A 25,816-nucleotide genomic window follows, 5' to 3' on the forward strand; every position below is an offset into this window, starting at 1 on the left:
GTTATTTTTTTTTGTGCGATGCTAACGGTCTAATCAGATTCAATGGATTGTGCTAAGCTATGATAAAGTGCTAGCACCAGACCGGAGATCAACTGAATGGATTCCAAAACGTTAAGAATCAAATGTTTAACTCGAGGGGAGCTGAAAAATGACCATATTTTTTAAAAGTGGAATGTCCCTTTAGCTGGGTTTTCACAGACTAGGTCGCATTTTTGTTAAAGTAATTTTTTTTGTGATTTGCCGTTTTCTACATTAAAAATCATCTTATATAATGTAAAAATATTCTGTGAAAATACAACCCTGGTGACTTTAAAGGTGCAGTGTGTAAAATTTTTAAGGATCTCTTTACAGAAATGCAATATAATACACATAATTATATTATCAGTGGTGTATAAAGACCTTACATAATAAACTGTTAATATGTGTTTATTACCTAAGAATGAGCCATTTTTATCCACATACACCGCGGGTCTCCTTACATGGAAGTCGCCATTTTGTGCTGCCATGTTTCAACAGTAGCCTAAGAGACAATCTGCTCTACAGAGTGCGTTTTGTCACTACTGTATTTTGTCTTAACTCTTTCCCCGCCATTGACGAGATATCTCGTCAATTAAGAGAAAACGCTTCCCCGCCAATGACGAGATTTTCCGTCTTTCCGCAATACCGCTATTATCCACCAGGTGGCGCCCTTCCGCAACTTTTTAAACCCGGAAGTATTGCCCTATGGCAAGCTGCTGCATGTCCGTGTCTGTTTTAAAGATCGCTCTGAATGTGATCTGTATGAAAAGTCCGTCACAAAAATGGAATTATTTTTGCTTTTTGCTCAAAATATGGTGTTTTTGCAAAAACCTACCCATATTCAAAAGCTGATTGCAAAAGAACCACTAAAGGTAGGATGAAACGGCTTTTTTTGTTTGAAAGCAGAGGGTCTGTTCTTTCATTTGGTATATTGTATGTTTATATATTTAAAGAAGAACATTTTCTGGAAGGCATTAAACTTTGGTGAAAATCATGAAAAACGCTGGCGCTGGCTGGCAACTTTTTTTAAAAACGCTGGCGGTGAAAGAGTTAAAAAACAACGTGTTTGTCCTGTGGCAGGTACCGTAGCTTCTCTATGCGTACCGTATATCTCACTGCTAGATGCCACTAAAATCTACACACTGCATCTTTAATATTGATTGTGTAAGGAGATGTCAGAGATTGAGATTAAAGTGAAATCAGTGTCTGAAGGCAAAGTTTGATGCTCATAATTAGTTCATGGGACATTAGTCTGGATTTCACAAACAGGGTCACATATAAGACTGGTAAATGGTGTTTGTGTGGTTTGAGAGGAACAAAGTAAGCCTTTGCTGATTTCTTCTACAGATCTGAAGTGGGTGCAGGTGAGCAGTGCTGATGAAGCGTTTAAAGTGATGAAACTAGGCAAGAGGAATCAGAGCATATCCAGCACCAAACTCAACCTTCTATCCAGCAGAAGGTAAACATGCACCACTCATTGTGTTATTTCCTGTTGATTAAAGCTGGTTCAGTACAGTTTGAATTGAATAGTGCCGGGTTCCCCAAATCTCACCCTGGAGGGCCGGATCACTGCAGAGTTTAGCTCCAACCCCTCCAATCAAACACACCTGAGCAAGCTATTCAAGGTCTTCGTGATCACTAGAAAATCACAGGTGGGTAAGTTTGATTAGGGTTGGACCTAAACTCTCTAGTGCTTCATCCCTCCAGGGTAAGATTTGGGGAACCCTGGAATAGTGGATTGAACTTTTTCTCCATTTTTCTATCTGATTAATGTTCTTGTTCCCTCTTATTTTTAGTCACAGTATTTTCTCAGTCCGGATCCTGAAAGTTGAGGATGTTGGAATACCCAGAGTGGAATCAGTTAGCGAGTGAGTCTGTTTGTCCTGATCTAAGCTCTCTGCAAGCTGTTTGTTTGTTTGTTGAGTTTCTGAAAGCATGTTGTGGTTTCAGGCTGGCACTGTGTGATCTGGCCGGGTCCGAGCGGTGTGCTAAAACCCAGAATATAGGTGATCGTCTGAAAGAGGCAGGAAACATCAACACCTCACTGCTTAGCTTGGGAAAATGCATCAATGCACTTCGAAATAGCCAACAGTCCAGGTACTGTATACACGTTTATTTCTCTCTTTTTTTTATTCTTTCTTTGCTTCTTTTTATTTCAATTATTTGTTTTTTTTATTTCCAGACAGCACATTCCGTTTAGAGAGAGTAAACTCACTCACTATCTGCAGGGCTATTTCACTGGCCGAGGTAAAGCCTGCATGATTGTAAACATTAACCAATGCGCATCCATGTATGATGAGACCCTCAACGTACTCAAGTTCTCTGCTGTGGCACAGAAGGTGTGTGATGCCTCTGCCCCTGTACTTTGCTCTTTATTTGTTACAACTTGTTTTATTAACTGGCTATTTTATAAGCTAACATAGAATAAAAAAGTTTATAATCAAATTCTTGCACCAAAATTATGTTGAATAGGTGAAACATTTTCTAGCCTCTCTCAGGTCCTTAAAATTGCAGATGCTGTGTTGCTAGTAATACTTCATTTCAAAAATGCTGCAGAGTAGCTTGTGTCTGTTATGGATTACTCTGTATCTCATGCATCAGGTGGTGGTCCTCACCCCCATTGCTGTTCCAGTGGTGGTGAAGAGGAGTGCCAGAGAAGTGTCCTTCATCATCAATAATGTTGATCGCCGGCAACTGCGACGCAGCTCACTGGTGGGGTGGGACCCCAGCCTTGAGGATGTCCAGGAAGATTCTGACACTGAGGAGGGGGATGAAGAGGAAAGTGAAGTGGAGAACACTATACTGGACATTGAAGAGGAGGGGAATGACACAATTCTGCTTGATAAAGAGATTTATGAGGTTCGGCACCTTGATGTATGATAAATTACCAAAGTGAAATTAATTATATTTCTTTTAGGATATTCTCATACCTTGTCAAGTCATTTAGCAGATGCTTTTATACAAAGTGACTTACAAATTAGCACCATGCCTAACACAGACAGAATACAAAGCTAAGGTTGGTGGTGGTGTTTTTAAGAACAGAAAAGAAAAAGATAGAAACCCGATTCAGTGAGTGAAGGTAAGAGGGTGCTGACCCAGTGGTGGTTTGGAAGGCCAGGAGCAGACCTTTTAATTTGATACGAACGACTATAGGATGCCAATGTAACTTGACAAAGAGAGGAGTGATGAGCGCTTTCTTCGGCTTATTGAAGACCACACATGTCGCTGCATTCTAGATCATCTGTAGAGGTTATGTTGTGCAGGCTGGGAGTACGCCAGTAGCGCATTGAATAGTCCAGTCTGGACAGGACAAGAGCCTGGACTAGGACTTCTGTTGCATGCTCAGATAGGAAAGGTCTGTTGTCTGTCATCTGCATAGCAGTTGTAGGAAAAGCCATGTTTCTGAGTGAGAGGACCAAGGGATGTAGTGTATTTGGAAAAGTGCAGTGGTCCAAGCACTGAGCCTTGAGGTACCATAGTATTCAGACTTTGGGACTCCGAGACGTCACTTCTCCAGGATACTTTAAATAAACTACCCTTTACCTGAGAAGTACAACTTGAACCATAGTAGCGCTGTTCCAGAGACACCCATTGCCTCGAGGGTCGACAGGAGGATGTGGTGATTGACAGTGTCAGAAGCGGCAGATAGATCCAGTAGAATCAGTACAGATGATTAATGGCGCTTTTCCATTGCATAGTACCCCACAGGTTGGGTCGGGTCAGCTCACTTAACTGTGGCGTGGTTAGCTTTTCTATTGAGTTTAGAACCACTTCAGAGTGGGAGGAATTATAGGCATGTCGTTATATTTGCGCTGCCTAATGCTGTGGCATCATACAAAAAGTGGAACAATAGAGGAACATTGTTGGAATGCAGTGTTTCCCATACATTAATTATTTGTCAGTCCGCTACAAATATATGTTTGTACATTACGTTTATCACTACCTCACTTGACAGTTTCTGTACAAATACCTGTAGTGTCAGTCGACGCACTCCACTAAGGAGAGCCTCATTTAAGTTGCAAAAAAGTTGTGTATGCATGTGGACGAGTGCGTTGCGATTCCAGACTGCAAGACTGGAAAACACTCGTATGGTGTTCCTTATTCTCGGCCTGTGGATGTCATGTTTTTTTACCACTAAAAGGGAGTTTGGGAACTTTCTGTTGTAACTTTAAGCACAGAGGACAACAGGTTTGTCTCAGTTAAGTAAAGTGTTTTCACGTCACATTTTAGTATCAGCTTAGCTCGATTGGAACCTCAACCAATATCTGTATCTGGTAATACGTACTGTTTCCAGTGGAAAAGCTTCCAAAAGTATGCTGACCCGACCCAACCCAAGCGCAATTAGTGGCTGCCTTTGCCTGTTTAGGGCTTTAATGACAGAGGAGTGCAGTCTCTCTGGAGTGACCACTCTTGAAGCCAGACTGATTGCTGTCTAGGTTATTTTACATGAAAAATAAGAAAAGCTGGTCAAACACACTACACTCAAGAGTCTTTGCGATGAAGGGAAGGAGAAAAACCAGTTGATAGTTTTCTAACATTGTAGGATTAAGTGTGAGTTTCTTTAAAAGCCGGGTTATATGGGGCTCTTTAAAAGCTGTGGGGAATGTACCAGTGGAGAGAGGATTTGATGAATGCAGGGAGAGGATGTGACCTGAAGGAAAGGGAATGGGATGTAGCGGGCAGGTAGATGGGTGGTTAAAAGCAAATACCTTGGAAATGTCAGCTTTAGAGAGGAGAGAGAAAGACTGGAGCCAGCAGGCATCAGGAGTTTAGGCATGTGCAAGTGGCGCAGGGAACTGACTGCTAATAGCATTAGCTTTCTGTACAAATAATTATTCTGATGTTATATTTTCATTTAAAATTGTATTCAAATTGTTAATATAATTCATATAAAAAACAGACTATCGAGGCACGTGTTCGAGAAGACATCGCGCAAGATTTATCTGAGCTCATCTCCCAGATGCAGGAGGATTACAGGTCAGAGATCACATGTGCCCACACCACTCAATTATGTGTAATTATGGCAAATTAAGGGCCTTTGTATATTCGATGACCCCTTTTCTTGCCCATCTTTTACCCTCTTAGCGAGCGCATTTCCAGAGAGAGGGAGTTAATTGAGGAACGGTGCGAACGGAGATTGGAAATTTTCAAAAACCTAGTGGGAAAAACAGCCATGGAAGATGGCCATGTGGATTCAGCAGGGACCAAATCAGAGGTGCTGTATAAAATACAACAATTGATACGTTATCAGATATGTGTTTGTGGCCTCTCTAAAATCAATTGGTGTCCTTGTGTATATTTTTTTGTAGGAGGAGACCCATGGATCTCTGGACAACATGCTTGACTCTATTAGTACTGACCTGGTTGGAATCAGAAAAGTTGCTCAGGCTGCCCAGTCCTGCCTGGTGACCTCTGACCCCTCTGTGACACTACATGACCTTGAGAAGAAGGTCATTGAACTCTCAAAACAGCTCAGTGAGGCTCAGAGTCAACTGTCACTCAAAACACACGGTGAGAAACCAATAATTATGTGAAACCTTGCACCTGCATAATGCCCAGCAGGTTTCCACAGAATCTGAATGCCTGACATTCACAAATTTCGGCACACCCCCACAGCTTGTTATATAAAATATGATTATATTTTTGCTAAACGTTCTTCTACCAAAAACCGTATACTAATTTAATCCATTTCAGAATCATGGCTGGGGTTGATTACTGTGAAATGCCTTTGTACTTCAAGGGTACCTTGATTATGAAGACTTATGTATGCTTTAATACTTTGTCTTCTACTACTAAAATCCTTTAGTAGAAACACATGAAATATTGGAATTTCTAAAATAATAAACATAAGTAATACTTACACTCACTTAATGGATTATTAGGAACACCTGTTCAATTTCTCATTAATGCAATTATCTAATTAACCAATCACATGGCAGTTGCTTCAATGCATTTAGGGGTGTGGTCCTGGTCAAGACAATCTCCTGAACTCCAAACTGAATGTCAGAATGGGAAAGAGAGGGGATTTAAGCAATTTAAGTTGTTTATGTGACAGACGGGCTGGTCTAAGTATTTAACAATACTTAGTTACTTGAATTTTCACGCATAACCATTTCTAGTGTTTATAAAGAATGGTGTGAAAAGGAAAAACATCCAGTATGCGGCAGTCCTGTGGGCGAAAATGCCTTGTTGATGCTAGAGGTCAGAGGAGAATGGGCCGACTGATTCAAGCTGATAGAAGAGCAACTTTGACTGAAATAGCCACTCATTACAACCGAGGTATGCAGCAAAGCATTTGTGAAGCCACAACACGCACAACCTTGAGGCGAATGGGCTACAACAAAAAAAGACCCTACCGGGTTCCACTCATCTCCACTACAGATAGGAAAAAGAGGCCACAATTTGCACAAGCTCACCAAAATTGGACAGTTAAAGGGGGGGTTTAATGGTATTTCAAGCATTCTGACTTATTAACACAGTTATAGAGTTGTTTCCTCATGCTAAATGTAGGCAAAGTGTCAAAAATGCAGTTGGGCGTGTTTCAGAGTATTTCTGTGCCGAATGCACTTCGCCAGGGTTCGTACAAGTTTCGGCTAATTTTTTTCGATTACGGTTCTAACTGACGTTTCAGGGGTTTTCGATACGTATCACTTCTTTATATGGGCTTCCGCCGGAAAACTTCCCCTGGAAAACCCCGCCCAGCCGTCAGTCAGCGGGAGACGCTAGAGCTTGCTAACAGCTTATCACGCCACTCAGCTTTGTTTAATTTCAAAAGTCAACAATGGCACAACAAGAAGTGTGTTTTTGGATGTAAGGAGAAGACATCCAGCCTTATGGAAACAATGGATATAGTTTATTATCCGGATTAGCAGCGGAGTTTTGCGTGTGTGTGTTTGATGCGGTGGATTTTCATGACGAGTTACACGCGGTAAGTAAGACTTCTGTATTATGTTGGAAATAGGCGCGTGTATATTATATAAATGACACGAACATGTAGTGAATCATAAGTTAAAACAGTGTTGTATAGTGTTGCATGACTCGTACTCGCTCCTCCCGTGTTATAACTCCTCCTTCTTCATTTTTTCGTACGTTATCGGAAAGATTCGGTAAAGCTAATCTTTCTTTTATAAATCTGATTAAACTAAAGACTCTTCAGAGATATAAAGGATGTCATACTACTCCATAGGTACTCCAGATTAATATCAGAAATGCAGAAACAGCGTGTGTTACGTGAGCTTTAAAGACTGGAAAAATGTTGCCTGGTCTGATGAGTCTCGATTTCTGTTGAGATATTCAGATGGTAGAGTCAGAATTTGGCATAAAAAGAATGAGAACATGAATCCATCATGCCTTGTTACCACTGTGCAGGCTGCTGGTGGTGGTGTAATGGTGTGGGAGATGTTTTCTTGGCACACTTTAGGCCCCTTAATGCCAATTGTAGATCGTTTAAATGCCACAGCCTACCTGAGCATTGTTTCTGACCATGTCCATCCCTTTGATGGCTACTTTCAGCAGGATAATGCACCATGTCACAAAGCTTGAATTATTTCAAATTTGTTTCTTGAACATGACAATGAGTTCACTGTACTCAAATGGCCCCCACAGTCACCAGATCTCAACCCAATAGAGCATCTTTGGGATGCGTTAGAAAGGGGGCTTTGTGCCCTGGATGTGCATCCCACAAATCTCCATCAACTGCAAGATGCTATCCTATCAATATGGGCCAGCATTTCTAAAGAATGCTTTCAGCACCTGGTTAAATCAATGCCACGTAAAATTAAGGCAGTTCTTAAGTTAAAAGGTGGGTTAAACACAGTATTAGTATGGTGTTCCTAATTATCCTTTAGGTGAGTGTATTTCAACCTATGGAGGCCACCATTATGTTCTCTGTGTGTAGTGCATTCTGGACCAAAGACGTATAATGGTTGCTATGGAATATTGTATCATCTATAAAGTTCTTGCACAGACACCGTTGGTTTTGCTACCATTAACTTTCATTGTGCATTTATAGCTTTCATCCTCTGTTTGACATTTTACAATCTACTGACAAAAGACTTGTTTACCATGTTAACTCACTGTAGTGATAATAGAAACGATTTGGCCTTTCGAGTGAAACAATTTTTTCAAAGCTGTGACATTTGCATTGTCTTAACTTTACATTCATATAGCCAATGCTAATCTATAAAGCCATACATGTGTTTATAGTCGTGGTACCCTTTATATACTGTTACTTACTAATAGTTTTGTTAATGTATTGCACTCCACCTTACTTGGCTTTCTAATCGTTTGATCTAACACCAAGCCATATATCCAAACAGAGCTGGAGACCCAGAGTCAACTCTCAGATGAACTGGAAGAGATGAAGAAGGTAATAGAAAAACTTTTCAAAGAAAAGTGATAACTATAACTTTATCTAAAGTTGCTTACAGCGCTTTCAGGGAATTCATTACAGTATGTGTATTTCCTTGAAATTGAACCCATTTTTGCACAGTCTAGCACATTGGTCTCCCACAAGGTGCCCACATGAAGTCTGTGAGGTGCCCGCCAAAGCATATTCTAATAATAGCCTCAATTTTATTTTATTTATTACTTATTTATATTATATTATATTAGGTTGGCTTCTTGTATGTATGTATGTATGTTAACATTTTAAACAATGATAAAACATAAAATAAATCAACAAGTTATATTAAAAAAAGTAGCCCTCCAGATTGTTTTATCCATCGTGGTAGCCCTTGCTCACTAAAAAAGTTGGAGACCCCTGGTCTAGCATTATGATAAAGGATTTGCATGGTCACTGTCTTTTCAAAAAAAAAATATATATATATATATATATATATAAGTTGTATCTGGCTATTTTGGTTTTAGACACTGGAGAGCCACAAGCGAAGGCAATCAGAGCTGAGTGAAATCTGCAGCCAGAAAGACGAGATTATCTCCAAACTCCAGAAAGCTTTGGACCAACATGAAGAAAGTACTGCTAAGGATGTAAGTGTAAACCTAAAGAGAATAACATTTTGAAATGGATAAAAGTAATTGTTTTATGTTTCAGGAATAGTTAATACTATTTCATAACAAAATCAGTGCATGTTCTTGTTTCGTTGTGAATTTGTAGAGATCTCAGATCGACTCCATCAAAAAGGAGATTAGTCATCTCAAGACTAATTGCACATGTTCGGACAAGATGCCCAGCTCCCGGTTAGAAAGCAGAAAGCGACGTCAAGAAGGGGAGGGGCTTGATGGGCAGCCCCCTCTAAAGAAAGGTATAGACTCTGCCCCATCTGCTGATAAGTGCCTGCCAGCTTTTGTCACGATCAGAGGAGCAGGTCGGGTCCCAAATCGACGATACCTCCACAGTCGAAAACGTCTCTCTGGAATAAAGAAATAATTGTGAAATTGTGTTATGAAAAAGTTATCAGTGCATGATAAGCTCTGTTTCTTAATGCTTCTATGAAGTGTACTGTTTTTATCAGATCAACTGAATAAAGAAAGATTTGTTTTGCTCATGGAAAACATAACATAATGGACAAGTCAAATAAGGGGGCAATCTCATTTTTAAAGTATACTGCTATCATACCTCCAAACACAATGATGCACATCATAAGATTTCACATTTAAATGCCCTACCAGAATAAAACTGAAAATGAGTTTGTTTACACCCCCATGTGCATTGTAGGTTCAAGTTATTTTTCTCCAGACCAATGTCTGGATAAACCAAACTAATTAGCATATTAAGCAATATTTAAATTTAAGTTGATATTAAGCACACATACATATTCTATTATTGCATGCTTAATAGTCATAAGACCACATCAACAATATACCTAAACAAATATTTATAAAATTTATAGGTCCCCTGGAGGACTTGACAGTCCAAGAAGACACTGGAGATAATGGATGTCAAGACTCCGCCCACCTTGAGGTCAAAGGTCAGCTTGAATGTTGTCATATTGAATCGAGACAGAAAGATAAGCGGATCACAGATCTGGAGCAGGAATGCCACACTTTGAAAGTCTGCATTGAGGAGTTAAAATCTAAGCTGGAGGAAACAAGTTTAGAGGAGCATTTTCAACAAAAGAAGGATTACAAAAGCGAAACAAAGCTAGCATCTGTGGAGACCAAACCTATGATGAGAGTAATAGATCAAAGCAATTTGAAGGCAAAGGTTGTATCCATGGAGACCAGCCACAGCAACACTACACTTTTAGAAAGTGTTTATCAAGAACTGGCTACTGCGAAGTCCCTAATAACTAAGCAGGATCATGAAATGGGAGAAAAGAACAAACTCATTAAAACACTTGAACAGGAAATTACACAACTGAAACAGGAAGTTGAAAACTTTGCAGTGCTGCAAAGGGACTTCAAGCTTTGTCATGAGAAGTTGACAGCCACACAACAGGAGAGTGAGAGAAAATGCGAGAGAATAAAGATCCCTGAAAACCAACTAAATAAGCTTCATTCCACTTCTTCCTCTGAAAACCTATCAGCTGGTAATGATAACCTCAATAACGTCAACTTTGAAGTCACAACCCTTCATGGGGTCATTGCTGAGCTGGAGGAGAAGGTAAAATGCCTACAAAAAGAGAAGGAAGTCAGAGACGTGGAGAAAGAAGTGGGGAAGTCTCAGCTGAAGAAGCTTGATGATGTTGTATCTAAAAACAAGGAGCTTGATGATAAGATCAATTTCACACAGGAGGCCAGTCTGGTAGAGAAGGAGAAAGCCCTAGCATTAAAGGAGGCTCAGCTCTCAGCCCTGCAGAAGAGTCTCAAAGAAGCTCAGGAGCGTCTGGAAGAAGAGGAGATGCAGGCGGTGCAGGAGGCTCGCAAGAGAGAGGTGGAGAGGAGGAGAGAGCTGTTGGCTGTGGCAGAGGAGGCCATTGCTCAGAAAGATGCAGAACTGCAGAAGAGACAAGAAGAGATTAACCGGTTAGTTGCCTTCTATATAAATTATGGTATTTTCTAAAACACAAAATTTAATTGCTCCAAAGTACGCAATTTCAATGTTTGTTCCAGGTATAGTACAAGTTAAGCTCTATTGAGCACTATTTCAGTGACCATAGAAAATAATTACACTTATCCATCAGTTTGGCAAATCAATGAAATGTAATGCACTTTCACAATAAAAGGATACTTATGTAGGGCATTGCAACTGAATAAACGTGACCCTGCCTGTGAAATGCAAGCTAAAGTCAAATCATCTAATTATTAGGTTTGATTTCACTTTAATTCAGTCTTTGACATGGCTTTACTCAGTCAGTATTAAAGATATTAAAGTGATATTTCCACAGAATGTTTTCTACATTACGTAGGATGATTAAATGAAGAAAACAGTTAATCACACAAATATGTGGGGGTTTTTACAGGGTCACAAATGTTAATCCAATGTTTTGCATCTATATTATTCATGAATATTCTCAATATCTCTCAGATGGAACACACAAGTGTAAATGTTTGATTTAATATATTCTTAAAAATGTTTAACACATTACAAAAACAAAGTTTGCTCTGTTCTGCTTTAAAACACTGACATTTTTCCTTGTAAGTGCAATTTTGCTTGTTTTTACAATTTGAGGGAACCATTAGTCACTTTATTTACATGAAACCTTTTCACTGGTTATGAAAATGGTCCTTTTGTTTTGATTTCAAGTAAATGGCAGTTTTAGTTGTGATTAACTTACATAAAGAATCTTATTTTGCAATCAGTCTAAATTTGGGTTAACAAAAGTGAATAATACTTGGCATTAGCGTTCTGTAACCACTTATGGGCAGCTAAACAGAGTTTAGATTAAGTAAGGACTATGCCTTAGTTATGGTAGGAAATATACTTTTTTTTTCAAACATACCTTACAAAAATATTACTGGTGTGCATCTTGAGACAAAACAATAGCACTGATATATTTTAATATATGTCAGTGCACCCTGTTATCAGTTAAAGGGACATTTCACTTTTTTTGAAAATATGCTCATTTTCCAGCTCCCCTAGAGTTAAAGGAACACGCCCAGATTTTGGGAATTTAGCTTATTCACTGTATCCCCCAGAGTAAGATAAGTCCATACATACCTTTCTCATCTCCGTGCGTGCTGTAACTCTGACACAGCCCCCACTAGCTTAGCTTAGCACAAAGTCTAGAAGTGAATGGCTCCAGCTAGCAAACTGCTCCCAATAAGTGACAAAATAACGCGAACATTTTCCTATTTATGTGTTGTGATTTGTATAGTCACACCGTGTACAAATAACAAGGTGATGAGAGACACAGCGATCTTTTAAACTTTATTTATTTATTGCAGACACAGGTCCATATCATACTCATACAAAATACACAGTATAAAAAAGAACAAACAACACATATTAACCTATAAAATATACAGGCAATTACACCAATGCCTTCTTAACCTTGAAGTAAATCTATAGCAGCTTTTCAAGGGGCTGACTAAAGATACAATTAGTTGGTTCTCCGACTTGTCCAGGCGGCACATAAAACTGAACATCAATTGTCGCAAGAGTGCCTCACAAGTAAGCACCCTATTAGACACAAACAGCTGACTAGCACTATGCCACCTAGGGACACGAAGCAGCAACCTCATTGCATCATTGTATGCTACTTTAAGCCTCTGCATACTCTTCTTCCTATAGTTAGACCACAATTGAGCAGAATATAGTGGTGTTATATAGGTTTTAAACAAAAAACACTTCACAGAGTCAGAGCACATGGAAAATTTCCTTATAAGCATGTTAGCTTGAGCATAAATTTTACAACACTGTCGGTAGAGGTCTTTGTCATCTGTCCAATCATCAGTTAAGACATGCCCTAGATATTTAACCTCCTTACACACATCAAGAGGGCTATCAGACAAATAAAAAATTGGAAATATTGATTTCCTGTCCTCAATACTTCTAACAATCATTACATGGCTTTTCTTAGCATTATACTTTATGTCATAATCAAGGCCATACTGAGAGCACACCTTCAACATTTGCTGCAGCCCAACACTATAAGGACAGATCAAGACCAGGTCATCTGCATACATGAGGTGGTTAACAATAGTTTTGCCCACAAGACAGCCTGTTTTTAACCTGTTTAACTGATTTGATAAATCATCCATGTATACATTAAATAGAATAGGTGACAAAATTCCTCCTTGCCGCACTCCATTACTAACACAGAATGGAGCAGATACAGCACCGTCCCATTTAACCTGGAAAGTTTGATGTGCATACCAAAACACTAAAATTCTCACAAAATAGCTAGGAACACCTCTTGCCATCAATTTTATAAACAATTTCTCATGATTAATTCGATCAAATGCTTTTGACGCATCAATAAAACAGAGAAATACAGATGAATTCATGCTAGTGTACCTAAACACAATCTCTTTTAGAGCATAGATACACATATCAGTTCCATGCTGCCTCTTGAACCCAAATTGATTGTCATTAGTGAGAACATACATTTCTAATTTTTTCAGAAATATTCTCTCCAGTACTTTAGACAAAATACTGGCTAATGCAATAGGTCGATAATTATCAACACTGTTAAGTTTACCGGCCTTATCTTTCAACACAGGTACTAATAATACAGACATAATAGCATTAGGCAGGACACCATGAACCAGGCAACCATTAAAACACATAGAAAGCAAAGGACAAAGCTTATGGCTTGCATATTTTAAGTGTTCTGCAGTAATGCAGTCCATACCACCGGCTTTATTGCACTCTAACTTATTAATGGCATCATGTATATCTACTGCCCTAACTGCCATATCTGCTGAGACATTACTATATTCATTAACAGTTGTAACTGATTTACTTTTAACACAGTTAAAAAGATTATAGTAATGCTCACGCCAAAGCTCAGCTATTTTTTCTGGACTACTAACACCTTCAATGTCAGACGGTAAGGGTGTTTTATAATTGTTCATTACTTTAACCTCTTTCCAGAAGTCAGTAGGGTTATCCTTTGCTAACTTTCTGGCAAGCGAGTCTGCTCTCATTGTGATTTCGTTTTTCTTAATAAAACGGAGTGCATACTTAAATTTAGCATTTGTGCGTTTTTTCATATCCAATAATACCCCATGTCTAGGCCTACCTGCCTCAGACCAAAGTCTGAAAGCCTCTCTTGCCTCAGCATACTGCTCAGCTACTAACTCATTCCACCCAGGTCTAATATTGGGTACCTTACATTTACTGTTACAAAAAGATTCACTAGAAACATTGAGACATTTCACAATATCATCATACATATTACAGAGGTTTTCAGCATGTTGCATGTCCTTACAGTTCATATCCGAACACGTAAGGGCTGCTCGGGGCAGTGAAATGTTATTTAAAAGATTGTCCGTTCGCAGTAAATATCCAGCCAGATCATCTCTGCTCAGTTTTGACCAGTCTAATTTACGAGATGGAGCAGCATCCTTAATATTATTTCTAGACAGCAGGGGAACAATCTCAATGTTTAAGAGTGCAACAATAGGTATATGATCAGAGGTGGCAAGTTCATAGCATATCTCCACATTTACTAAGGAGGCATGAGCATCAGTTGTAGTCACAATATGGTCTAGCCAAGATGTTGTGTGCCATGCTTCACTCACATAGGTAAAACTTGTGTCAGGCATCAAAGCTTTACTAGATAAAATTAATTTAGACTCGTTGCAAAAGCTCTGCAAATGTGCTGCAAATAAGGATTTACTATCTGACATGTCAGCATTAAAATCACCTATCACATAAACACAAGATGAGCTGTTGTCCTCTATAAAGGACTGAATAAAAGCTAGTCTGTTCAAAAATTCATCCTCATGCTCATATGATTCATAAGGTGTATAAATATTTAAAACAGTAAATTTCTTTCCATTAAAATTACACTCAAGCCCTATGGCCCAGTCCACATTTAGACGCACCACCTTCACCATTGAGTCATATTTAATATGCCACAGTATGGCTACACCACCAGCTATCCTATCTCGAACCAACCTTGTACTGAGGTCAGTAGTGGATTCTCCAGCCCCATGGAAGTTCATGTGTAGAGCATTCAGCTTATCTAGATCCTGTTTCGCCAACCAGGTTTCTTGCAGGCACAGAATGTCACACTTGTCCAGAATTGTGTCCACAACCAATCGACTCGATCTATCAGCAGCCGTATGTCCTACTCGCAATCCGCGAGTGTTGTATGAAGCAACACGCATTTACTAGCTTGAGTCACCCCCTACGGAGCAGCCAACCTTCAACACGTTCTCACACACAGATGTAATCGGCATCCCAACATTGTTATCGTGAAGCGACCTAACATCTTGAGTGCTAAGGGCAACCTCTTGGGCTGCTCCTCTAGGGCGACGTGGCTCATAATAACGTCGGACAAAAACCCCAGCGGGCCAAAGTTGCGGATCATACAGCTCCTCCAAATCATTACATTCTGCGGTGACACAAAAGGAGCTGAATCTACTATGTGTCGTCTCAATTTTTCTACATGTCACCTCACGACCAAGTTTTGTTTTTAAGTAATCACTGAGAACGTTGGTGTCCACGTTGAGATCAAACTTTGTAGCAAATACCTTTACCATCTTCGTTTTAACAGTATACATACTGGGAACTATATTCTCAGAAGACGAAGCACTGCTACATGGGCGGAGTGATTTGCCCAACTCTGAAGGGACTCTCTGCTCCTCATTAGGGGCTTTCCGGGTGCTGCGAGCAAATCACTCCGCCCAAGTAGCAGTGCTTCGTCTTCAGAGAATATAGTTCCCAGTATGTACTGTTAAAAGATCGCTGTGTCTCATATCACCTTGTTATTTGTACACGGTGTGACTATACAAATCACAACACATAAATAGGAAAATGTTCACGTTATTTTGTCACTTATTGAGAGCAGTTTGCTAGCTGGAGCCATTTACTTCCAGACTTTGTGCTAAGCTAAGCTAGCGGGGGCTGCGTCAGACAGAGTTACAGCACGCAGGGAGATGAGAAAGGTATGTATGGACTTATCTAACTTTTGGGGATAAGGTGAATAAGCTAAATTCCCAAAATCTGGGCGTGTTCCTTTAAACATTTGATTCTTACTGTTTTGGAATCCATTCAGCTGATCTTTGGGTCTGGCGCTAGCACTTTTTGCGTAGCTTAGCACAATCCATTGAATCGGATTAGACCATTAGCATCGCACAAAAAATTACCAAAGAGTTTCAATATTTTTCCTATTTAAAACTTGACTCTTCTGTAGTTACATTGTGTACTAAGACCGAGTGAAAATTATTTTTTATAAAAAAAAAAAAAATATTTAGGCAGATATGGCTAGGAACTATACTCTCAAACTGGCGTAAAAATCAAGGACTTTGCTGATGTAACATGGCTGCAGCAGGCGAAGTGATATTAAGCACTGTCCGAAAATAGTCCCCTGCTATTGAAAATAACCAGGGGACTATTTTCGGGGACTCTTTTGTTATTTTTTAGTGCAATGCTAATGGTCTAATTACATTCAATGGATTATTCTAAAAGTGCTAGCGCCAGACCCGGAGATCAGCTGAATGGAGAATCAGCTGAGCTCCAAAACTGTAACAATCACAAGTTTAACTGTAGTGGAGCTGGAAAATGAGCATATTTTCAAAAAAGTGGATTGCCCCTTTAAAACAACTCAAACATGCGTTTTAGTCTGGGATTAGCTTAAGCCATGGAAACCGCCTCTTATAGTGTGTCTGAGCACTATAGGATCCTCAGAAAGTCTGTTTGTATTCAAATGCACTTGCTTGGTTGATCTGTCAAAGATATTGCACCTGATAGCCACATTTTTAAGATTAATGATCTTCCCACACAAAAGACATTGATTTATTTGAGTCATTTAACAGCCTTTTTTTATTTATTGTTGGTACTATCAGCAGTTTCCTCTACTGAAAGTCACTTGCGCTGTTTTTAATCAAGTTTATAAATTATTGTAAGAATAATGTCTAGTATTGACTGAGATTATTGTTATGTGTTTTTTTTTCACCCAGGTTGAAGGAAGAGATTAAAGCTAGCGAGCAAAAGGTGAAGAATCTGACAGTCGACCTGCGCAGGAAAGACGATGATTCATCAGATATTCGGGAGAAACTTTGCGACTCAAAAAAGCAGATACAGCAGGTGCAGAAAGAGGTGAGAAATCACTCATCCCGAAACTTCATCTTCTGTGCCGAAATGTGTCATATCTTGAATTGAGCCTAACTGACCTTTTATGCGGTTTCATAGATCTCTTCAATGCGCGATTCAGAAAAATCTTTAAGACTGAAGCTCAGCGATTTAGAAAAGATTAAATTGCAACTTCAGAATGAGATCGCGAGCAGGGACCGTGTCATCCAACAGCTGAAAGCCGTAAGCATCATCCAGCGATGAATACCAAAGTACATGTCCTCACTGCTTTTTATTAGAATTGAAATATTGAGTTACTTTTCATTGATCTCAAATAGGAACGATCTTCTAATTCCAAATCAGAAGAACATCTGTTACTCCATCAAAAAGCATCTAATGGTATGTGAATTACAAAACATACTTACTTCCTCATTAGTGTGTGTTTGATCGTCTGCTGTAATGCACTGTTTGTGTTTAATAGTTTAAATGTGTTTACTGGCCCTGGCTTGTTAATATGAAAATGAATGTTAATGTTTGCTGCTGATTGTGTGTAGATTTGCAGGAGCGTGAGCGTGTTATAGAAGACATGCGCTTGGCTCTGACAGAACAAGAAGAAACGCAGACACAGTTGGATCTGGAGTTAGAAAACAGAGAGGCTCAGATAAATGAGCTCACACAGGGTATGAGACTAAATAAAGAAAACAGCACTAATGAAACATAGTCGAACAGCATTATATGACTAAAGATATAATTTACCTGAAAATTGTCATAATTTACTTACACATTTCAGACCAAACCTGCATGGTGTTGTTTTTCTGTGTAACACAGCAGTTGGCATTTATTTTAAAGAGCCCCTATTTTCAGTTTCATGATTTTAAATTTTTTTCTGTAATGACGCATTTTCATTGCACAGTACCCCATGGGTCAGGTCGTGTCAGCTCAACTTACTGTGGCTTGGTTAGCTTTTCCATTGAAAAGTTTAGTCCCAGTTCAGAGTGGGAGGGATTATAGGCATGTCATTATATTTGCGCTGCATACTGCTGTGACGACATACAAAAAGTGGAAGTGAACGTCGTTGGAATGCAGTGCTTCCCATACATTTATTTATTTGTCAGTCCGCCACAAAATCAAAATTGACTACCACAAATAGATGTTTGCACATCGCGTTTATCACTATACTGACAGTTTTTGTACAAACACCCATGATGTAGCTCGACGTGCTCTGCTTAGTTGCAAAAATGGCGTGATGATGTGCTGACACAAATGCAAGGGAACACTGCTATGGTGTTCCTGATTCTCAGCCTGTGGATGTTTTTCACCGCTTATAGGGAACTTACAACAAAGCACAAATGACAACAGGTTTGCTCGAGACAGTGCAAGCACGAAGGTAAAGCTAATCTTGCGTTTTTTTGCCTACAACTGAAATCTCTTTTCTTGGACTACAGTGAAAGCAAGGATTGTAGGCATGAGTGTACTTCCGCAGCCAGTTTACATGGACTCGGACAAAGTTGATCGATCAGATTGGTCATCTGCATTTTCTAGATCAGATTCAGGCTCATATAGATAAGGAAGTAAAAACTATATTAGCTGAGATAGCTGGCCAATCTGAGAACACCATGCTTTTCAAAACGATGAGCTTTGTACAAAACGACACGTTTCAGAAAGTTGGGCCATAGAGAAACAACAATAATGTACGGTATGTGAAAATAATGTGTTTTTAAAGGGATAGTTCACTTTAAAATTAAAATTCTGTCATTTACTATTCCTCGTGCTTTTTTAAACCTGTATGAATTTCTTTTATCTGATGAACACAAAAGAAGATATTTTGAGAAATGATGGTAAACACTCAGCACATAGTGTCCATTGACTTCCATAGTGGGAATAAAAAATATGATGGAATTTAATGGGTACCATCAACTGTGTGCTTTCCCTCATTTATCAAAATATTTTGTTCATCATTTCCTACTGTGGAAGTCAATGGACACTATATGCTGTGTGTTACCATCATTTCTAAAAAAAATTCTTCTTTTGTGTTCATCAGAAAGAAGAAATTCATACAGGTGGAGTGAGTACATGATGACAGAATTTTCATTTTTGGGTGAACTATCCCTTTAAACAGTAAACCATGCGGACACATTGTATTACACCAAATACACAAAAGAACGTTATTTTTAGCAATGTATTAGGGGGCTCTTTAAAAATCTTTTATATTTTATCACAAAATAAAAGTATATACTGTATCTATGCCAAAATCTGACTGCAGAGTTCAGGTTGGTTTCAAATGTGCATTATTATTTTCAGAGCTAGAGAGGTGGAGAGAAATGATGCCCGACCAGGGTAACAGGAGAGTTCCGAGACCCGCATCTGATGACCTTGTACAGACCAGACGAGAGAGAGATCAAGCCCAGGAGAGCTTACACGTCTGTTCTCATTTACATTTATACAATTCACAGCCACCTTTATCTAAAGGGACCTAGAGTGCATTCAAGTTATACATTTTTTATGTCAGTATGTCTGTTTTGACCTTTGCACTGCTGCTAAAGCAATGCTCTACCAATTAAACTACAGAAACAGCTGTTCACTTTTCCATGATAAAGAAAAATATTGAAACAATAATTCTGTCATCACTAACTCTTTTGACAATCTTGTATGTTTATAGTTGGCTAATGAGAAGCACCTGGCAGAACGCAGGAAGTGGATGGAGGAGAAATTGGTTCTGATTGGTCAAGCTAAAGAAGCTGAGGAAAGGAGGAACAAGGACATGAGACGATTTGCTGATGATCGGGAACGGCATGTCCGGCAGCAGACCGAAATGGTTAGTAGTATGTTTGTGTGTGTGTTTCCAGAAGCTTGCAGGCCTAAACAATTAAATGATGTGTCATCAACAGCTGTGAGTGTGCTTCTACTTTAACAATTAATGACTCTGGATTGATGTGTTCATCAGGAGTCTCTGGCCGCACAACTTTCAGCTCGTGACAAAGAGATGGAAAGTTGGAGAAAGGAGAGAGACGCGCTTGTCTCAGCTCTTGAGGTTCAGCTAAAGAAGCTCATCATGTCCAATGCTGAGAAAGATAAACAGATCCAGATACTACAGTCCACTAACACCTCCCAGACACCAGAGGTCAGTAAAGTGCTGAGGACAGGGAAGTTGAAATCAATAGAGGGTGTGCACGTGACGTCACCTTCGGCGTAAGTGACTGCGACTACACCCACTGAGTGGCAAAAAACAAAGCGGCAGAATTTGTGTACAGTGTGAAATTAGAGATAACATAGGGAAAACGCATCTAAATGGGAAAAGGCTGTTGTGTGACAGATTTAACAAGAATTCGGAGCTATCGTTTAACAGACTGCCAAACAACACCGAAAGGGGAAGTAAATTGATTGTCCATGCCAACGTCCACTGACCACAGGTCAAGTTGCTAGGGTCACTATCAAGTCCAACAAAATTAAATTTTTACTGATAATTGTCAGTTATACTGACATTTTTGCTGTCGTCGCTGGAACAGCCAGCAATTTTGGCTGATCCACAGCATTAACAAAGCATGAAAAACGCGTCTAAAATGGGAAAAGTAGTTGTGTGATTGACGGTGCTAACAGATTCAAAAAAAATTTGGAGCAGTCTTTTTCCAGACAATGGTATGTGAATTATTAAACATATTTACTTCCTCATTAGCGTGTGTTTGATTTGTCTGCTGTAATGCACTGTTTGTGTTTAATAGTGTAAATGTGTTTACTGGCCCTGGCTTGTTAATATGAAAATGAATGTTAATGTTTGCAAAAACACTCAAAGGAGAAGTAAATCAGCAACAGTGGCCATATGTCAGGTATTTACAATTTTGTGATAAAAAAATCCTATAAAAATTCACCAATAAATACTCTTATTCTGTGTAATTGCAAAGTTTTGTCAGTGAGCCTCTATTAAAAAACATCCATTATGATGAGCTCTGTGTTCTACAAAGGTGGGATGGTTTAATAGTGTTAGGCAAGACAAACATATTGGCTGTTTCTCAATATGTGTTCTTCAGCGATCTTGCGTCCTTGTGTCCTCGCTCTACGTCATCATTAACAGTCGAAGTTCAATTCCAATTCTCAAGATCACAGAGGACGCATGAAAATATCCGGATGAGTTCTTGATATCGAGGATGCATCGAGTGCAGACTTGCGTGCTGAAATCTGGGGAGGTCACGTGACCAGCAGGAAGATCGCACACATCTCAATTGCCACAAGTGCGTTCTGTGTTCTCGCGACCTGAGTTCGTTCTTCCGAGGTCGCCTGGCAAGACCAATCTACACGAGAACACAAGTCCGTTCTTTGCGTTCTTGGAATTGAGAAACAGCCAGTATGTCAGGAAAAACATTGTCTGACCATATGCCACTGTCCACAGACTACTGGTTGTTTGGCAAGTTGTTAGGATTCCTTTAAGACCAATTAAATTCAATTTAAGCTGATAATAGTCAGTTTTATTGCCATTTTCGCAGCTGCTGCTACGAAAATCAGCCATTTTGTTGATGTGACGTTCTTTAAAATATTTTAAACTGTGTCTATTCTTAAATTTCATTTTGCATTTAGTTTTTAGGACATCATATGAGATTACACTCAGAATTTACGTTCCGTTAAACACATGAATCCGCCTTCAAAGTTTGTGTTTAAAATAGGGAGGTAGTATAATAGATAATCCAATCAGCGCCATTGAAAACATGACGTCCTTTAGGGATGTAACCAATCGCTCCCTCGTTCCTCCATTAGCCAATGACTTCATGGAAATATTGATAGACAAAACATGTAGCTAATTAAATAAAGAATTCGACGATCTCTGTGTTTAACTTATGTGTGTTTGACTTCATGCTGCGCTGCAAGAACTGACAGTCAGATAACGTTAAAGTACCGCGAGAGCGAGTCGAAATTAAACTACTCCGTATCTTTCGCGGTACTTTGACGTCATCTGTCTGCAGAGCTGCATAAAGTCGAGCAAGCCAGTGACGCGGCTGACGTATGATGCAGCTGACTGTTATTTGTTCCGCCCTAGCTTCTTTTTTTTTTGTCTATTGTTTTGTGTGCCCTAGTTCGTTTACAGTCTGGGGAGACGCACGCAGTAAGATTGAAAAAAAAAACTTAGCAAACATGTCTGAGGGACAGGTCAGCCACGTCACTACAGTCACGTGACTTCACGCGGATCACAACATAACCGAAAGAGGATCCCGAATAAAGTCGTAATTCTTGCTACGTTGATGATATTTTATTAACTTTCTGAACATGGAAACCGTACATAGATTTTCAATGGTTGGGACAAAAGCTTTCGGACAAAATCTAACGGTAAAACATCTTAAACTGTGTTCCGAAGATGACCGGAGGTCTTCTGAGTTTAGAACGACATAAGGGTAAGTCATTAATGACATTATTTAAATTTTTGGGCGAACTATCCTTATTTAGTAGTCACGCTGTTCCCTTTGGGGGCGGGGGCGAAAACACAATCCGCTTATAGAGTATGTAAATATACACAGACAATGACGCCCCCCGCTGAACGCTAGAATCTCCGGAAAAACAAGCCGGTTTCAACCGCAAAATGTACGCTTTCGCTTTTAAATATACAAAAACTGCTATCTCAAACATGGAGAGTCTTCTTCGTGATCTCAACTGTCAGATTCTGCAATAAAACGAAAATCACAAATTAAAAAAACCTTTCTTTCTCATTTTCTCTAAAGTTGTGCTGCCGACTTGCGTCACTGGTTTCCGTGACGGCCACAAATGTGTTACTGTATTAAAGTACTTGGGTGGATTGCTCACACATAGCATGCAGTCTTTTTTGTGCAACGCTACACTAACTTATTGACTCACCCTTTGCAGCAGTTTAGGTTAAGATATCTACAATATAATCCGCTATAAAATACTAAACTCTTCGAGAGACTATGAGAAAGAGCAAGGGGTCACATGCTAAGGAACGGTGCGCAGACAGACAGACGAACTTTTAAAACGCCACATGCATATTGATCGCGGATTTACTCCGACCCATCACGCTACCTCCAAAAGTGCATCAGAATCGATACAGAAGGTGCTGTATCAGTGCGAGCATCATCAGGAGGTTATGACGACGTTTCATTGTATTGATATTTTAAACACAGCACTAATTATTACAGAACATTAGTTCAAAATGGGATCAAAATGCTGGATGGTTTACAATATTTGTTTTATAATATTTTGAATAAAACAAAGCCCAAAAAACAGTCTAAATATCACTATGTGCTGTAGCTCAATTCACAGCCTACACATCCAGATTTGCCCCCATGCAGTTATAAGTTTATTTGTGACCAAGGGAGCATCATCAGGAGGTTATGACGATGTTTCATTGTATTGATATTTTAAACACAACACTAATTATTACAGAACATTAGTTCAAAATGGGATCAAAATGCTGGATGGTTTACAATATTTGTTTTATAATATTTTGAATAAAACAAAGCCCAAAAAACAGTCTAAATATCACTATGTGCTGTAGCTCAATTCACAGCCTACACATCCAGATTTGCCCCCATGCAGTTATAAGTTTATTTGTGACCAAGGGAGCATCATCAGGAGGTTATGACGATGTTTCATTGTATTGATATTTTAAACACAACACTAATTATTACAGAACATTAGTTCAAAATGGGATCAAAATGCTGGATGGTTTACAATATTTGTTTTATAATATTTTGAATAAAACAAAGCCCAAAAAACAGTCTAAATATCACTATGTGCTGTAGCTCAATTCACACCCTACACATCCAGATTTGCCCCCATGCAGTTATAAGTTTATTTGTGACCAAGGGAGCGTATTACAGAAACTTTCTATTTTAGGTCTTAACTCTTAAGATGTTAAATTAGGATTTTTCGCTTATTCATGTAACAGAAGCAAATCTTAAATTGATTTAGGATTCTCATCTTATCTCACCAAATTTGATTTAATCTTTAGTTAGGAAATCTTAAATCGCTTATTTATGTTTGGCTATCAACTGTCAGGTCTCTTACCAAGCAACCAACAATGCGTGAGCTGCGGCTACAGTAAACAAAAGAATTGTCCTTTTTATTTCAGTGGGGTTTATTTCAATTAATTAAATTCATTGTAATCATATCTGTGTTTTTATTATTGTTTTAGCATCAATGCTCTGCACATGATCTGTGAGTTACCATTACATTTAAGCATCTAGCAAATTTGACTTACAAAAATAAGAAACTATTTTTCCAAAGTACTAGATAGATACTACTGTACATTTCAACATTTGATTAAAACATGAGAAGAAATAGATGCTGAGTTATGTGTGTACTGGATTTATTATGACCCTATCAAGTGTTCACTGATAAGATTAAGTTTTTAACTGAAATTACCGTGATGATTTCCAAACAGTTAAGATTTTAAAGTTAAGATTTTTCTATAATACGCCCCCTGGACCACAAAACCAGTCGTAAGGGCCGGGGCAACTTTTTTAATGGAGATTTATACATTATCTAAACGAATAAGCTTTCCATTGATGTATGGTTTGTTAGAATATGACAATATTTGACCAAGATACAAATTTAGAAAATATCTTCGTGGAATATGATCTTTACTTAATATCCTAATGATTTTTGACATCTATAAAAATCAATCATTTTGACCCACAATGTACTGTTGGCAATTGCTACAAATATACTTGTGCGCCTTAAGACTGCTTTTGTGGTGCACCTTTTAGTTGAGCTAACACCTAGTTGTGAAACTAGGGTTTAAAATAATACAATTTTGTCAATATTTGGGATGTAAAAAATTTGCATATTATAACATTACTCTCATTAGTCATGTTAAGCCTAAGCTGTATTTTAAACTTTTGATATTAAGTATTGAAGTATTTGAAAATTTTGTCTTATAGTAAATATTAATTCAGGACCGTAGTGAAGACTCTGACACAAGTGATATGATCAATAGTAAATATTTATTTAACTTTAAACTTAAGATGCTTTTGTAAACTGCCATGTGCTGTACCACAAGGTGCAGCTGTCTGAGCTCCGGTAGACATATCTTCACATCCAGTACAGCTTTAAGACTGGAACTGTTTTCACTGGTGAAGTGTCTTCAAATCAGACTGTGTGCCACCCGTTTCATTTGTCTTGCAACAAGTTTCTTCCAAAAACCCCTCATCCGGTATCAAGGATGACAGGACATCATTCTTCAGCATCAACATGCCAATTTTGCTTGCTTCATATAATCTTCACCGCAGGACATTCAGGCCATGTTCATGACTGTAGTAAGATGAAGAGCTCAGTCAAAGTCAATCCAGATGCATTTCCTGAAGTTGTTCAGCAGTAAAGGATGAATCAGTATTCTTGCTACAGGACCTTCACCAGCATATTGACAAATAAACAATGGATCTGTGAGTTTTGTGCCACCTGATTCAGTTGTGTCTCAGGATCTGGTTTGGCACAGGGTGAATCGGGCTCTTGTAAGCGAAGCAACATGGTCTTATAAGCACTCTGGAGGATGAAGTGCTTGAAGAAATATTAGTGGAAATCATCTGGGTCCCTCCACTGCTGTCCACCCAGTCCATTGTCATCTTCTCATCCATGGTCTTGTCTATTACCATGGGCTCTTCAACATCACACCCAAGGTTGGGCACAGGGACTGGAAAGGAACGCTTTCCACTTGCCTGCTGTCTTCGGACCGTCACCTCCATCCTCTTCTTTTTAGTCTTCTGGACAGCACAA

General features: G+C 39.0%; 1 protein-coding gene across 2 annotated transcripts in view; it reads left to right on the forward strand.

Moving 5' to 3' along the window:
- The window catches only part of kif20ba (kinesin family member 20Ba), a 49,318-nt gene that overhangs the window by 8,264 nt on the left and 15,238 nt on the right, over window positions 1-25,816 (forward strand). For both annotated transcript variants that reach the window (XM_065255235.1, XM_065255236.1), the window contains exons 9-27: window positions 1,366-1,477; window positions 1,815-1,886; window positions 1,969-2,115; window positions 2,201-2,357; window positions 2,620-2,877; window positions 4,919-4,995; window positions 5,104-5,233; window positions 5,328-5,529; window positions 8,337-8,386; window positions 8,887-9,006; window positions 9,134-9,281; window positions 9,870-10,944; window positions 16,993-17,131; window positions 17,225-17,347; window positions 17,443-17,503; window positions 17,659-17,784; window positions 19,406-19,524; window positions 19,764-19,919; window positions 20,049-20,225. In XM_065255235.1, coding sequence (XP_065111307.1) covers window positions 1,366-1,477; window positions 1,815-1,886; window positions 1,969-2,115; window positions 2,201-2,357; window positions 2,620-2,877; window positions 4,919-4,995; window positions 5,104-5,233; window positions 5,328-5,529; window positions 8,337-8,386; window positions 8,887-9,006; window positions 9,134-9,281; window positions 9,870-10,944; window positions 16,993-17,131; window positions 17,225-17,347; window positions 17,443-17,503; window positions 17,659-17,784; window positions 19,406-19,524; window positions 19,764-19,919; window positions 20,049-20,225 — 3,449 coding nt within the window. The remainder of the gene's footprint in view (window positions 1-1,365; window positions 1,478-1,814; window positions 1,887-1,968; window positions 2,116-2,200; window positions 2,358-2,619; window positions 2,878-4,918; window positions 4,996-5,103; window positions 5,234-5,327; window positions 5,530-8,336; window positions 8,387-8,886; window positions 9,007-9,133; window positions 9,282-9,869; window positions 10,945-16,992; window positions 17,132-17,224; window positions 17,348-17,442; window positions 17,504-17,658; window positions 17,785-19,405; window positions 19,525-19,763; window positions 19,920-20,048; window positions 20,226-25,816) is intronic.

Source organism: Paramisgurnus dabryanus, chromosome 17 (genome assembly GCF_030506205.2).
Source record: "Paramisgurnus dabryanus chromosome 17, PD_genome_1.1, whole genome shotgun sequence".
Lineage (NCBI taxonomy): Eukaryota > Metazoa > Chordata > Actinopteri > Cypriniformes > Cobitidae > Paramisgurnus > Paramisgurnus dabryanus.